This window comes from Neovison vison, chromosome 1 (genome assembly GCF_020171115.1).
Source record: "Neovison vison isolate M4711 chromosome 1, ASM_NN_V1, whole genome shotgun sequence".
Taxonomy (NCBI): domain Eukaryota; kingdom Metazoa; phylum Chordata; class Mammalia; order Carnivora; family Mustelidae; genus Neogale; species Neogale vison.
Window position 1 is genome coordinate 238,552,163 of NC_058091.1, and position 14,396 is coordinate 238,566,558.

General features: G+C 41.4%; 1 protein-coding gene across 1 annotated transcript; it reads right to left on the reverse strand.

Annotated features, from left to right (window-relative positions):
• Nucleotides 1-6,783: 6,783 nt before the first annotated feature.
• Nucleotides 6,784-9,264, reverse strand: LOC122890475 (protocadherin alpha-10-like). The gene is given in 2 exon segments (XM_044226122.1): nt 6,784-6,884; nt 6,886-9,264. Coding segments are annotated over 2 exon segments (2,340 nt in total). The 5' UTR covers nt 9,157-9,264; the 3' UTR covers nt 6,784-6,815.
• Nucleotides 9,265-14,396: the final 5,132 nt, after the last annotated feature.

Sequence of the window (14,396 nt, forward strand, 5' to 3'; positions counted from 1 at the left end):
AAGTCATATTGAAAGTGATGGTATGTGAAAAATGACATTTTTTTCTTAACATGAAATTGAAATTTTTGTTCCTACATTTGATTTAGAGTTATACAGTTGTGGTTTTACTTAGCTATATAATACACACAGAGTTTAGTTCTACAGGTAGCCTTATGAAAAACTAGGGTTGAAAATTTCCTAAAGATATTGTTTCTCATATTAAAATGTTATCAAATTTGAATTGTTTTACTTCTAAGCTCTTTTGTTACTTTGGCTGCTAGGAAACTCAAAGACAAAGTTGAGGTATTAGTAACAACTCTTCAGTCCTTAAGTTCTGTATGTTGTGTTCTCATTTCTGTGCACTTGCCTTCTATTCATACCTATTTTCTTTAGTTGCAATTCTTTTTGTTATTTACATTTAATTGCATTCGTTGCAAGCAATCTTATATCCATTGAAAAAAATGTTTTCAAATTTAGTGTATAAAACAGAATTCACAATGGAAAAGTTTATTGATAGAGGTGAAATTTATATTTGACATACATGATTTATTAGGGAGGTTACTTTGCTAAAAGGATAAGATGAGGTATCAAATGACACTTTATGTGATGATGTCACTGATATGGAAGGAGGTGTCTTTCAATTATAAAATAAATTTTATTATAATTCAATGAAATAAATAAAAGTCACCATGAAAATCTGTGGGTCATATTGGTTATTTTCAAGTGACCAACATTGGATTTTGTTTATCTGTCAAGATATATTCATGAAAATAGCTGGCTTTTTTGGCCTATCACTTAACAAATGCTTATTAAGCACCTCTGAGTACGAGGCACAGGAGAGGACCAAAGAGACAATACAGTTGATAGGAAATTCCATTAGAGAGGGCATAGCCTGAGCATGGAAGGCTTAACCAGCACATTAAAGAACTGGACTTGACCTTGGTGGCACTGGGGAGCCATTGGATATGCTGGACCAAAAGAGTAAAGTTAGACTTTGGAGAGCTGAGACTGGTGAGGTATGCAAGGTGGACTGAAGGGAAGAAGACTAGAACCCAGGAGAACGGCGGGGAGCTGTTGTAGCATTGTAGGTATGACGTGAGGTAGGCTAGTGTATAGCAGAGTTCCCAGCACACAGTGGGCATTCAATAAATTGTTGAATGACCTGTTTCTTGTTGAAAGAATTCTGGGTTTGAGACCATAAGTTTATTCAAAACAAGGGGAAATATTTTTAATTATACTTCCTCTAAATGCATATTACTGGGTTAAACACACACACACACACACACACACACACACATAAAATGATCAAACATTTCAACCATAAGCCAAGTGATTTTAATATTTGTGTAAATTCAGCTTCATAAAATACCAAGCAGAAAATAAGAATTGTTGATATGAGTTATCATTGCCTGAAGATATAACTCGATTATGCGTCTTTGTCTTTTCATGTAGCCTTGGATTTAAGGGTGTCAAAAGAGAAGCCAATGGAAATTTAAAGTAGAAAGTGATTTAGAATAAATATCACTCTAGCTTGAGTGATATTTATCAGTAGGTTAGGCAGCAGCTTAACCCACTGAGCCACCCAGGTGCCCCTATTTTTCTTTATCTTGAATGCACACAGACACTATTGCTAATTTCAGATTTTGTTTCATTTTTTTCTAATTTACTCTTTTCCCCCATATTATCATCCTGCTAGAACTCTTAGTAAATAGAAATTCTTTCTTGGAGCACCTTTCTTGGGCACCAAAAGCCTCTGCCTTCCACTTGGGTCATGATCCCAGGGTCCTGGGATTGAGCCCCCCATTGGGCTCTCTGCTCAGTGGGGAGCCCGCTTCCCCCTCTCTCTCTGCCTGCCTCTATGCCTACTTGTGGTCTCTGTCTGTCAAATAAATAAATTAAATCTTTTTTTAAAAGAAACTTCTTTCTTGTAAAACTAATAAGGCAAGCAGACTTGTCACTTTTTTTTGTCAGAGAGTGAGCACAGGCAGACAGAGTGGCAGGCAGAGGCAGAGGGAGAAGCAGGCTTCCTGATGAGCAAGGAGCCCGATGTGGGACTCGATCCCAGGACGCTGGGATCATGACCTGAGCTGAAGGCAGCAGCTTAACCAACTGAGCCACCCAGGTGTCCCAGACTTGTCACTTTTTATAACACAAAATTATCTTATGCATCCATGAAACAATCAGTTATAAGGGCCTCTAATCAAAATATAACATCAGAATCCATTAACCGTATACTTAACATACTATCTGAAGCCTGTCTGATTTATTTTAGAGAAAAAGGAAGCAAGAGATCTCCAACCTCTTCATTATGGACTTTGGGGATTGAGATGGTATACGTAATATGGAATCCTCAAAGGTAAATACAGAGATGAACAACAGAAAGTATACCCAAAGTAGATAATATTACATGTCTGAACTAAAACCAGATGTTAATTTAGCAATTACTTTCCAGTAATATGGTATTTTTTAGTATATGAAAGGACATTGGATGAACAGCAAGTCATAAAAGAGTCTGATATATTGTATGACCCATCTTTTGCATTTTAGCTATGATATTTCAGATAGCACCATCTCAACTAATTCATACAAAAGAGATTATGCTATCTTTGAACTCATCTTTAGGGATAAGCTTGAGATCTGACAATAAGCAAATGCAAAGAAATTCACATCAATATTAACACTGATTTTGTAAAATTGATTGAAAACCTGAAGAACTTTGCGCCAGAGTTTTACTAACCCAAACTGGTTAGTCTTTCTTTAAGATTTATGTATTTATTTGAGAGAGTGAGTGTGTGTGTGTGTGTGAGAGTGCAGGGGGAGGGGCAGAGGCAGAGAATCTCAAGTAGACTCCTTACTGAGCATGAAGCCCAAGGTGAGGCTCCACACCAGAGGCTCCATGAAGGGCCCCGTGAGGGGTTGGATCCCATGACCATGGGATGACGACCCCAGAGGAAACCAAGAGTCAGATGTTCAACCGACTCAGCCACCCAGGCATCCCAATTTGGTTAGTCTTAAATTTCTTTTTCTTTTAATATTTTATTTATTTATTTGACAGGGAGACACACACTGAGAGAGGGAACACAAGCAGGGTGAGTGGGAGAGGGAGAAGGGGCTTCTCGCCCAGCAGGGAGCCCTATGCGGGGCTTGATCCCAGGACCCTAGGATCATGACCTGAGCTGAAGGCAGATGCTTAATGACTGAGCCACCCAGGTGCCACTAGACTTAAGTTTCTACTGTATGTCCTGCTAGTCATGTATTAGAGTACATGGTTTAATATTCTATTAGTCCTCATCATTCGCTAATACAGCATAACAGGTCTAGTAATATTTTTATTGAAAACATAACAGAGAAACAAATCTTGAAACCATTCTTGGAAACTCAGGAGAGTCTTCAAAATAAATATATTAAAAACACTATCCAACATTGTGTTTACAAATTATAGGAGATACTCATTGATGTTCACTCTTTGCTATCATGGCTCATTGAAGTATACACAGTTATGTGATCACAGATCATTTGTTCAGTCAGCACAAATCTCACAGACAACAATAAAACTGAAGAAGACTGAATTCTTAAATACCCACACACATTCAAAGATTTTCATGGGAGGGACACCTGGGTGGCTCAGTCAGTTAAGAGTCTGCCTTCAGCTCAGGTCATGATCTCAGGATCCTGGGATCAGGTCCCATGTCAGGCTTCTTGATCAGCAGGGAGCCTGCTTCTCCCTTTGCCTGATGCTCCCTCTGCTTGTGCATGTATGCTCTCTCTCTGACAAATAAATAAAATCTTTAATAAAAAAAAGATTGTCATGGAAACGTACACCTTTTAAGCTGTTACTGAAGTATACGATTTTGGAAACACTTATTGAATCCTTTGTTGATATCCAGAATCCTGGGAATAATCATATTACCACCTAAATTTGTCCAAACATTATCGTTATTCACAACCTAAAAAGGATAGGGTCGGGGTGCCTGGGTGGCTCAGTGGGTTAAAGCAGTCTTATCTTGGGCTCAGGTCATGATCCCAGGGTCCTGGGATCGAGCCCCATATCAGGCTCTCTGCTCAGCAGGGAGCCTGCTTCCCTTCCTCTCTCTTTGCCTGCCTCTCTGCCTACTTGTGATCTCTGTCAAATAAATAAATAAATAAATTTTTAAAAAGGACAAGGTCATTTTCATATCTGTCATTCGGCTTTCGTGTTCTGCTAGAAGGTTGCAGATCACAGTCTTCTGGGTTTTCTCATATATTAAATTATTCTTCTTATTTATATTATCTCCAAACAATGGATATCTTGTCCCTACAATGGCAACTCTTCATTATCTACATTATCTACATTACATTGAACGATGTAAAAACCTATCCCAATGTATCCCATGTAGTGCCCAATGTGGCACTACAACAAATGATAATGATGCTCATGAACATCTTCTGAGAAAAAATTCACTTAACACAAAAAAAACCTCAATTCTTATATCAATTACAGCATTGTACAAAATTAACTATGAGGATAATCATAGTTTTTGAAGAAGGTTTTTTCTTAAGCAAAACAGAAAGAAGGATTCACCTGTATATACTTCGTGCTTGATTTTCTTAGCCATAAATATGCCTGAGCAGAAAAAAAATTACTGTAGAAAACTCTACAGTGAATAAAAGGATGGCTCCAGAGGCGCTGGGTAGCACAGTGGGTTAAAGCCTCTGCCTTTGGCTCAGGTCATGATCCCAGAGTCCTGGGATTGAGCCCTGCACTGGGCTCTCTGCTCAGCAGGGAGCCTGCTTCCTCCTCTCTCTCTGCCTGCCTCTCTGCCTACTTGTGATCTCTGTCTGTCAAATAAATAAATAAAATCTCTAAAAAAACTTTAATTAAAAAAGGATGGCTCTAGAATCTAAAAGATATACCTTTGAATATCATTTTTACCATGTACTAGCTGGATGGCAGTAGACAAGCTAGAAAATTATCTTACCATCTCTTAGTTCGTCTGTAAAATTTGGATAGTCAAAGGTATTTTATTAGTTGTTAAGAGGACTAAATAAAATTACGTATTTTAAGTCCTTCACACAGTGTTCTAATAAACAGAAACAGTTCAAAGAGTAGTGGCTTATTTATAGTTGGTGACTGTTCTTGTTCTACTTTGTAGCTATGGTTGAAGAGAATTTCAGTATGATAAACTAGGGCATGTTTTTTCCTTTTCAGAAGATTTCCTAATGCTCATCTTCATGGAAGTCATCCTTTTTGTGAGTAAAAATGGTGACTAATGCCTCCTCAGTATTTCTGTTAACTTTACCCTATCCATAACATGGTTTTCTCTACAACGTAAATATATCATATATAATTTATTTCTTCACACAATATAGTTAAAGTGTTTCTAACTTAGGGAAGCCTGGGTGGCTCAGTTGGTTAAACATCTGCCTTCAGCTCAGGTCATGATCCCAGGGTCCTGGGACTGGCTCACATCAGGCTCCTTGTTCAACAAGGACCCTGCTTCTCCCTCTGCCTGCCACTCCCTCTGCTTGTGTGCTCTCTCTCTGACCAATAAATAAACAAAACCTTTTTTTAAAAAAAAAGGCTTCTAACTTGTACACTGGAAAAAAAGGGACAAAATAAACTTTCACGTCAATTGATTTAGATGCTTACAGATCTAAATACAAGTTCTCTGTGATCTCTTTAAAGAAGACAATTCACATCTTGAGTTTGCATCAAATGTATCTAAAGTACACAACATCAAATGTGAAATGTGACCAACACCATCTCTGTCAAATTCAAGTGACTTTATAGATACTCCATGGTTGTTATGCTTAAGCTATTTAAATCAATGTCATTTCAAAGACCTAGTGGCTTGGTGGACACAGGCAGCAGTACCACCTTTCCCCATATATGGGAAGACCCCCTTAAACTCAAAGCACAAGGAAGTGTGAATTTTCCTAACCCTACCCTAAAATACTTCCATACAGCCTTACAATAGGTACCATGAATGGAAGAAACATAAATATGATCAAATATCAATGAATTAATCTGGAGGAGAGCAGCAATAGACTCAGCAGGCAATTAGCAAAACTGACATTACGCTAGGAAATAAAGAAAAAATGTAGTTTATCTGAAGCTGCCGAAGATGATGAAGAAAATAAGCAGGAAATCATGAAAGGATTAAAGGAAAAAGTAAAGTCCTCCCCAAAGGTAAGACTGCAACTTCATTCAGTATCTCAGAAGCATGCCATTGATTATAAAGAAACAAACTTATTTATGAAAGGAAGCCATCTCAACACCCCATGCCCATTAGTAATAAATAAACTTATAGTTTAAAGGAAGGTAAGAATTCAAACACATTTCAAACTCAAAACAATTAAATTATGAAGTTATGCATTATTATGGTAATTTTTAATACACGAACACAATGAGTGGAGGACACCAATTAGAATAAGGAATTGAACAGAAAAAGTGAACTTGCTGCAAAATTGAGAACTAGAATATTTAAGGTTTGCCTACATCCTGCATTTCCCATCAGTGATTCTCACCTGGATAACAGCCTTCTTCATTTACAGACAACTTTAGTCATCTATTTCATTATTGCTACTACGACCACTAACATTATTTCCAGCAACTAAATAATGTTCTGCTGTGTTCATGAAGATTTCGGTGAAAAGTAATAAAAACGGCTAGACTTCCAGTGTGTTTAAAAATAAACCATCCCAAGAAAAGAAAACAAAAACAAATAAATGAAATAATAAACCTACACAAATGTCGCTGAACATATTATGCGATTGACATCAACAGGCATTAAATACGTTCAGAATTACTGTACTTACATCATTCCCGAAAATCTGTTCTCCACTATCTCCAGAATTTAAACAAGGAGGAATACTAGGGCTGAAGGCCATGAGGTCGGTCTTGGGCGCGCCCTCCCCAGAGCACACCCTCTGCCGCCTCTGCTGCGAGTACGACCAGCTCCCCACCGCGCTGGAGCACACGAGCGTGGGCTTCCCAGGCCCGCACGCGCCCTCCCTGGGCGGAGCCGAGCACCGCAGCGCCGTGTACAGCAGCAGCGTGAGCACCAGCAGGCTGGACACCGCGCAGATGGCGACGATCAGGTACACGTTGACGTCCACCAGCGCCGTCTCGGCGCCAGCGGCGCCCGCCAACACCCGCGACGACGCCTTTGGCGCCTGGCCGCTCTCCACCAGCGACAGCAGCACGGTGGCCGTGGCCGTCAGCGCCGGCTCGCCGTGGTCCTTGACCAGCACCAGCAGGCGCTGGCGCGGCGGGTCCGCCTCGTCCAGGGGGCGCGTCGTGCTGATCTCGCCCGTGTACAGCGCCACGCGGAACGGGCTGCGCGCGCCCCCCGCTGCCGGCTGCAGCTCGAACGACAGCCACGCGTTGTAGCCGGAATCCGCGTCCACCGCGCGCACCTTCGCCACCACGTGGCCCGCGCCCACCGACCGCGACACCAGCTCGCTCAGCGCGCCGCCCCCGCCGCCCGCGCCGGGCCGCGGCAGCAGCGCGGGCGCGTTGTCGTTCTCGTCCAGCACGAACACCTGCAGCGTCACGTTGCTGCCCAGCGGAGGCACGCCCGCGTCGCGCGCGCTCACTTGGAACTGCAGCAGCTCCAGCTCCTCGTGGTCCAGCGGCTGCAGCGCGTACACCTTGCCGCTCTCCGCGTGCACCGACACGTAGCTCGACAGCGCGCGCTCGCCCACGCGCCGCTCCACCAGCGAGTAGGACACCCGCGCGTTCTCCTGCGCGTCCGCGTCCCGCGCCGACACCGTGAAGATGTGGCAGCCGGGCGGGTTGTTCTCCTTCACGAACACCGTGTACTCGGGCTGCGCGAACGCCGGCGCGTTGTCGTTCACGTCCGCCACTTCCACGGACAAGCTGGCGGTGGCGGAGAGCGGAGGCGATCCTCCGTCCCTTGCGGTCACCACCAGCTCATAGTTCGACACGCTCTCGCGATCCAAGGCGCTGTCCAGCACCAGCGAATAGTAGTTCTTGAAGGTGGACACCAGCTTGAAGGGAACGTGGTGTGTTAGTGAGCAGGTCACCTGCCCGTTTTCCCCAGCATCACGGTCAGTTACACTGATTAGGGCGATAACAGTTCCCATTATAGCATCCTCTGGAACAGACAATAATAGCGACGTCACCAGCAACTCCGGAGCATTATCATTAATGTCCAAGATTTCAACCAAGATTGTGCAGTGACCAAACATGGGGGGATGTCCTTTGTCAACTGCTTCTATTTGAAGTTTCCATAATTTAGTTTCTTCAAAATCTATTTTTCCGTTTACTTTTATTTCTCCACTGGCCGAATCAATGTGGAAAAAGTCTTCTGTATTTGAAGAGACATCAGCGGCAAAGGAATAAAGAATGTGGCTGTTTGAACCTTCATCCAAATCCGAGGCGTTAAGTCTAATAACCAGTGTACCGTTTTTCGAATTCTCCAGTAATTTTACACGATGGACTGCTTTGTCAAACATTGGGGCATTGTCGTTTACATCCAGCACTGTGATGTGTAATTCTGTGCTACCTGTCAGCTCAGGTTTGCCCCCATCAGTTGCTTGGAGCACCAACAGAAGCTCTGAAGAGACTTCCCTGTCTAAGGGTTTTTTTAGTACTAGTTGGAGGGGTTTTACCTGATCGTTGGTGGGTACTTCCAGAGAGAAATACTCATTGGGGCTCAGTTTGTAAGTCAGCAGAGCGTTTGCCCCGATATCTGCATCAGAGGCGCCCTCTAGTGAAAAATGCGAGTCAAGAGCCCTTGTTTCGGAAATAAACAAATTTTTTTGTGTTGCTGGGAATACAGGAGGATTGTCGTTAATGTCCTTCACCTCCACCTCCACATGGAAAACCTGCAGCGGCCTGTCCACGATCACCTCCAGGTGGATGCTGCACTCCGCGCTCCGCCCGCACAGCTCTTCCCGGTCGATCCGAGAATTCACAAACAAAATGCCATTCTGTAGATTTACCTCCAGAAGGTCCCCGTGACCCTTGGATGCCACCCGGAACAGGCGCGGTACAAGCTCCGTCAGCTCCAGCCCCAAGTCCTGGGCGATGCGACCCACGAAGGTGCCGTGTTTGGTCTCCTCCACGACCGAGTAGTGGACCTGACCACTGCCGGCCTCCCAGACTGCAAGTAGCAGAACGGAGAGCAGCAAGCGCTTGGTTTCCTGGCCACCTCGTCCTGAAACTAACATCCTGCTTTGCTTCTCGTTAGTAAATCAACATTTCATCAGCCTAAAGATGTAGTCCTTTTAGATCTTTCTTTTGAGTCCTTGTTCCTGAGATCCCAACTGATCTTAACAACATGGGTGTGCACAGTCTTTAAAACACCGGAACCCGTGGAGATTCTTTGTGGTCCGTGAACTACCGTAATTTTCTTCTGTTCAAAGAATCCGCTCCTTAGAGAACAACGACATCCTGTGGCTCAAAATGGAAGTACGTTTGTGTTTATACTATTTCTTTCACTTCTATTGCTTCTCTCATAATTCCTTCATATATTGCTCCATTTTTAATTTGTAGGCCTTTAGTTCTTTCTTTATACATTCCTTGTGTGTGACCACTGGTTCTTTAAAGGTGGTTTTTGCCTTACAAATTAGAATCCTATCAGTTTTACCTTGGATATAGACATCTAAGAGAACGCACTACTGAACTAACTATATTATCATGTATATAAACACTAAAAGAAGTCCGTACTTGTGGATTACTAGAGATGGTGTGTTTTTTAGGTTTTCAGAAAGTGATCATTTTGGAATGGCCTCTTGTTGAGCTTATTCCATTGCTAATACTACAATTTCTATCACTTAATCCTTATACTATGTTAAATTATTCTAAGCATTTAATTCAACTGTGAGAAGAATAACTCAAGATACAAGTTCTCTTAAGTTACCACCTCAACATAATGGTGTTTCAAATCAATACTGAAATGCAAGCTACTTACCAGTTTATCTAAAGATTTATTTTCTTTGATATTAATGAATTTACCAAGTACTGACTCTGAGAAATACAAAGTATTTTTATTGTTGGCTCATTTTAAAGCTTTTTCAATTATTGTATCTGCTCAGAATGAATGTTGTAGTTTCCATCCTGAAGGACAACTTAAATTCACATTACATTCATTGCTATTTATAAAATACTTACATTTATATTTATAAAATACCCTCCCAAGGAAAACCCTGAATCAGGAATTCCGGTTATATTTTCTGTTTGTTTATATCCATTTTACTCCAGAATTGGCTTACAGAGACTAGAGTAGAAAAGCATCTAAATCTAATTCATTTACTCAATTTTTATTTTCCTGTTCTTATCTCCAGTGCAAAAACCATGTGGAAATTTGCATCACAATACCAGTTACAATAAAACTTATCAGTCTTATAGTAAAAGAGAAATATTTTAACCATTCTCAAGACTGTTAAGAAGCCAACTATCCAATATCTGAAATCCTTCTGATAAGATGGCAGCCACTGGGAAAATACCAAATTTCTCTACTGAAAAAAATTGTAAATGGCTACCCATGGCAATCTTTGGTTTTTATGAGAAAGTGAGCTGCAGTCTTCATTTGGAATACTTCTAAAAATAGGGATTCAATGATTATAAATCTATGCAAAAGATTTATAGTTCTAACTACTTGTAATTCTTTTTTAAGTTGTGAAAGCCATAAACTGAAGATATTGCATAAAGAAGAGCAAAAACTTTTTTAGCACATGTGGGTTACTAAATTCAGAAAAAGACATGACTAAGACATGACTCCTTGGGTTTGCTGATTTAAATAATCTAGTCCCTTTGGGAATATGACAGGATGGAGGTCCATTCCATTTTTGGTTTAAGGAATTGCTTCATTAGTTAAGTACACATCAAGACAGTTTTTAAAGCCCTCAGAATACCAAGGCTATCATATAGCTCAATAATTATAGTATACCAATAAAGCCAAATGGATTGGTTATTCATCTTAAAATGGACTATAACAAATACTATGCCATCAAGAGCCATAGAGTACTCGTGATTAGCATCATTTTAATGCCATTTAATAAAATTATATTACACATGATTATAAAATTAAAATGTTAGAGGGTTTTTACGTTTATTTATTTCAGAGAGAGAGCATTGGGAGGAGGGGCAGAGAAAGAGAAACTCAAGCCAACTCTTTGCTGACTAGAGCCTGATATGGGGCTCGTTCTCACAAAGTCAAGAGATCACAACCCAATCCAAAACCAAGAGCCAGGCATTTAACCAACTGTGCTACCCAGGCACTCCTAAGTTGTGACAGGTTTTTTTAAAAATATATTTTATTTATTTATTTATTTATTTGACAGAGGGAGAGACAGTAAGAGAGGGAACACAAGCAGGGGGAGTGGGAGAGGAAGAAGCAGGCTTCCTGCTGAGCAGGGAGCCTGATTTGGGCTGGATCCCAGGACCCAGGGATCGTGACCTGAGCCAAAGGCAGAGGCGCTAACAACTGAGCCACCCAGGCACCTCAAAATATCATGGTTTTAAAAGAAATTGACTAATTTCTTTTTTGGCAAGAATGTTAAATCCTTAATTTGGAATATTTTCTGATTTCATCCTGAAATTTCCATAATTCTGAGTTAAATGAAAGAAACTGTCCATAAATTTTTTAAAAATATTTAATCATAAAACAGAGATGGGACACCTGGGTGGCTCAGTCAGTTACACATCAGCCTTCTGCTCAGGTCTTGATTGTAGGATCCTGGGATGGAGTCCCTGGGATGAGCAGGAAGCCTGCTTCTCCCTCTTCCTCTGCCACTCCCACTGCTTATGTTCTCTCTCTCAAATAAATAAATAAAATCTTTAAAAATAAAGACAGACAAGGGCACCTGGGTGGCTCAGTGAGTTAAAGCCTCTGCCTTCAGCTCAGGTCATGGTCTCAGGGTCCTGGGATCGAGCCCCGCATCGGGTTCTCTCTGTTCAGCAGGGAGCCTGCTCCCCCCCCACCTCTGCCTGCCTCTCTACTTGTGATCTCTCTCTCTGTCAAATAAATAAATAAAATCTTTGAAAAAAAATAAAGACAGACAGAGGAAGACAATGGCAAACTAAAAACAGTAAAATGTGTCTTTGCTATCTCTCAACTACTCCTGAAATCTCACCTCATTTCCTCCCCTATCTGCATTTCCTCCTCCAAAGACTTTAAAATTATTAAGTTGCTGGATAAAATGGTAACTGGTTGTGCTAAACTTTTGGTGAATGTTTGTGTTTTAAACATGCCCCCCCAGGGGTGCCTGGGCTGCTCAGTGGGTTAAGCCTCTGCCTTCAGCTCAGGTCATGATCTCAGAGTCCTGGGATTCAGCCCAGCATCGGCATTGGGCTCTCTGCTCAGCTGGGAGCCTGCTTCCCCCCCTCTCTCTGCCTACTTGTGATCTCTCTCTCTCTCTCTCTCTCTCTGTTAAATAAATAAAATCTTTGAAAAAAATTAATATTAAAAAACATGTCCTCCCAAAAAGAGAAGTAAAATAAATAGGAATAAATCGGTAAACACACAATCCTGTGTTTCATTAATTGCTCAGATGAAGAGATACCTTTGGATAAGACTTTTCTGCAAGAGGAACAAAGCGACATTTTAAAGGGCAGAAAGAGCACCTGGGTGGCTTAGTGCATTAAGACTCTGCCTTCGGCTCAGGTCATGATCCCAGGGTCCTAGGATGGAGGCACACTGGGACTCCCTTTTGAGCAGGGACCCTGCTATCCCCCTCTCTCTCTCTGCCTGCCTCTCTGCCTACTTGTGATCTCTCTCTCTCTCTCTCTGTCAAATAAATAAATAAATAAAATCTTTTAAAAGGGGGCAGAAAGAGAAGGCAGATATAAGGGAAAAGAATTCTATATGCAAGTTGAAATATTCTGCATTAACTTATCATCTGTAATCTCTGAGTATAGGAGAGTGGCCAAGGGAAGTATTAATGTAAATAGGCAATACTGTGCTTAAATTCCTGCCACAACAGTCTTTTTGGTGTTCCTAAACTTGAATAGAGATTTCACATTTTATTAGAAACTATTTGTGAAACACACACAGAGTAAAAACTCAGCCTGCATACAGAAATGAAAAAGTATTGCTAAAGATCAGAGTTGAGATGATAAACTAGTTAGCACTACTATTTTTTTGTAAAATGGGATTTAGCAAAATAAACAAAAATGAAATCATAGGCTTCATGTAACAACCAGTCTCAGAAAGGAATATTGAATAGGATAGTGTTGGCACCCTGCACTTTAATTGTCTGCATTTCCCAGTCTACCTCATCCAACACAACCTTGTTTAAATGGCTAGAGAAACTATAAACTAGGTGCACACTATGATCTCAAACCAGTAGAGATCGTTCTAATAGAACAATTCAGCATTCTCTTCAACTTCTCATATTAATTTGGACTAAAGTAATTATTTTCAACCTCCTTAAAATTAAAAGGGATTTTAGGGGCGCCAGGGTGGCTCAGTGGGTTAGGCCTCTGCCTTGGGCTCAGGTCATGGTCCCAGGGTCCTGGGATCAAGCCCAGCACCAGGCTCTTTGCTCAGCAGGGAGCCTCCTTCCCCCTCTCTCTCTGCCTTCACTCTGCCTACTTGTGACCTCTCTCTGTCAAATAAATAAATAAAATCTTTTAAAAAATTATGGGATGCCTGGGTGGCTCAGTTGGTTAAGCAGCTGCCTTTGGCTCAGGTCATGATCCCAGGGTCCTGGGATTGAGTCCCACATCGGGCTCCTTGCTCGGCATGGAGCCTGCTTCTCCCTCTGCCTCTGCCTGCCTCTTTGTCTGCCTGTGCTCACTTGCTCTCTCTCCCTCTGTTCTGACAAATAAATAAATAAAATCTTTTAAAAAATTTAAAAGGGATTTTCAAATGTTCTCCATTATTAAACACAATCATGACTTTTTCTTCACAGTGCAAAATCTTATACTTGCACATAATAAACAATATTTCATGCTGATAAAGGAGTAGATCACGAAGAGCTCATTAAACTCTTCCATTTTACAACAGAACTATAAAACTTTTCTTCTGCTCAAAGAAGTGAATAGTACATACAACAGAGATACCACCACTACCAAAATAAAAATGAAAAACACTTTAAAAGCTCAAAACCCTTAATTTTGTAGGTTAGGACATTTATAAATGAGCTTCAAGTCTCCTTAGAGTACCATTAAAAATAAAATATAGGGGTGCCTGTGTGGCTCAGTGGGTTAAGCCTCTGCCTTCGGCTCAGGTCATGATCCCAGGGCCCTGGGATCGGAGCCCCCACATAGGGCTCTCTGCTCAGCGGGGAGCCTGCTTCCCCCCGCCACTGCCTGCCTCTCTGCCTATTTGTGATCTCTGCCAAATAAATAAAATCTTTTAAAAAATAAAATATAAACACTGAATACTGAGGACATAGTATGCATTATAAGCTATATTGCACTACAGATGTTTCTTTAAGATTTATTTGAGACAGTACCCACCCGT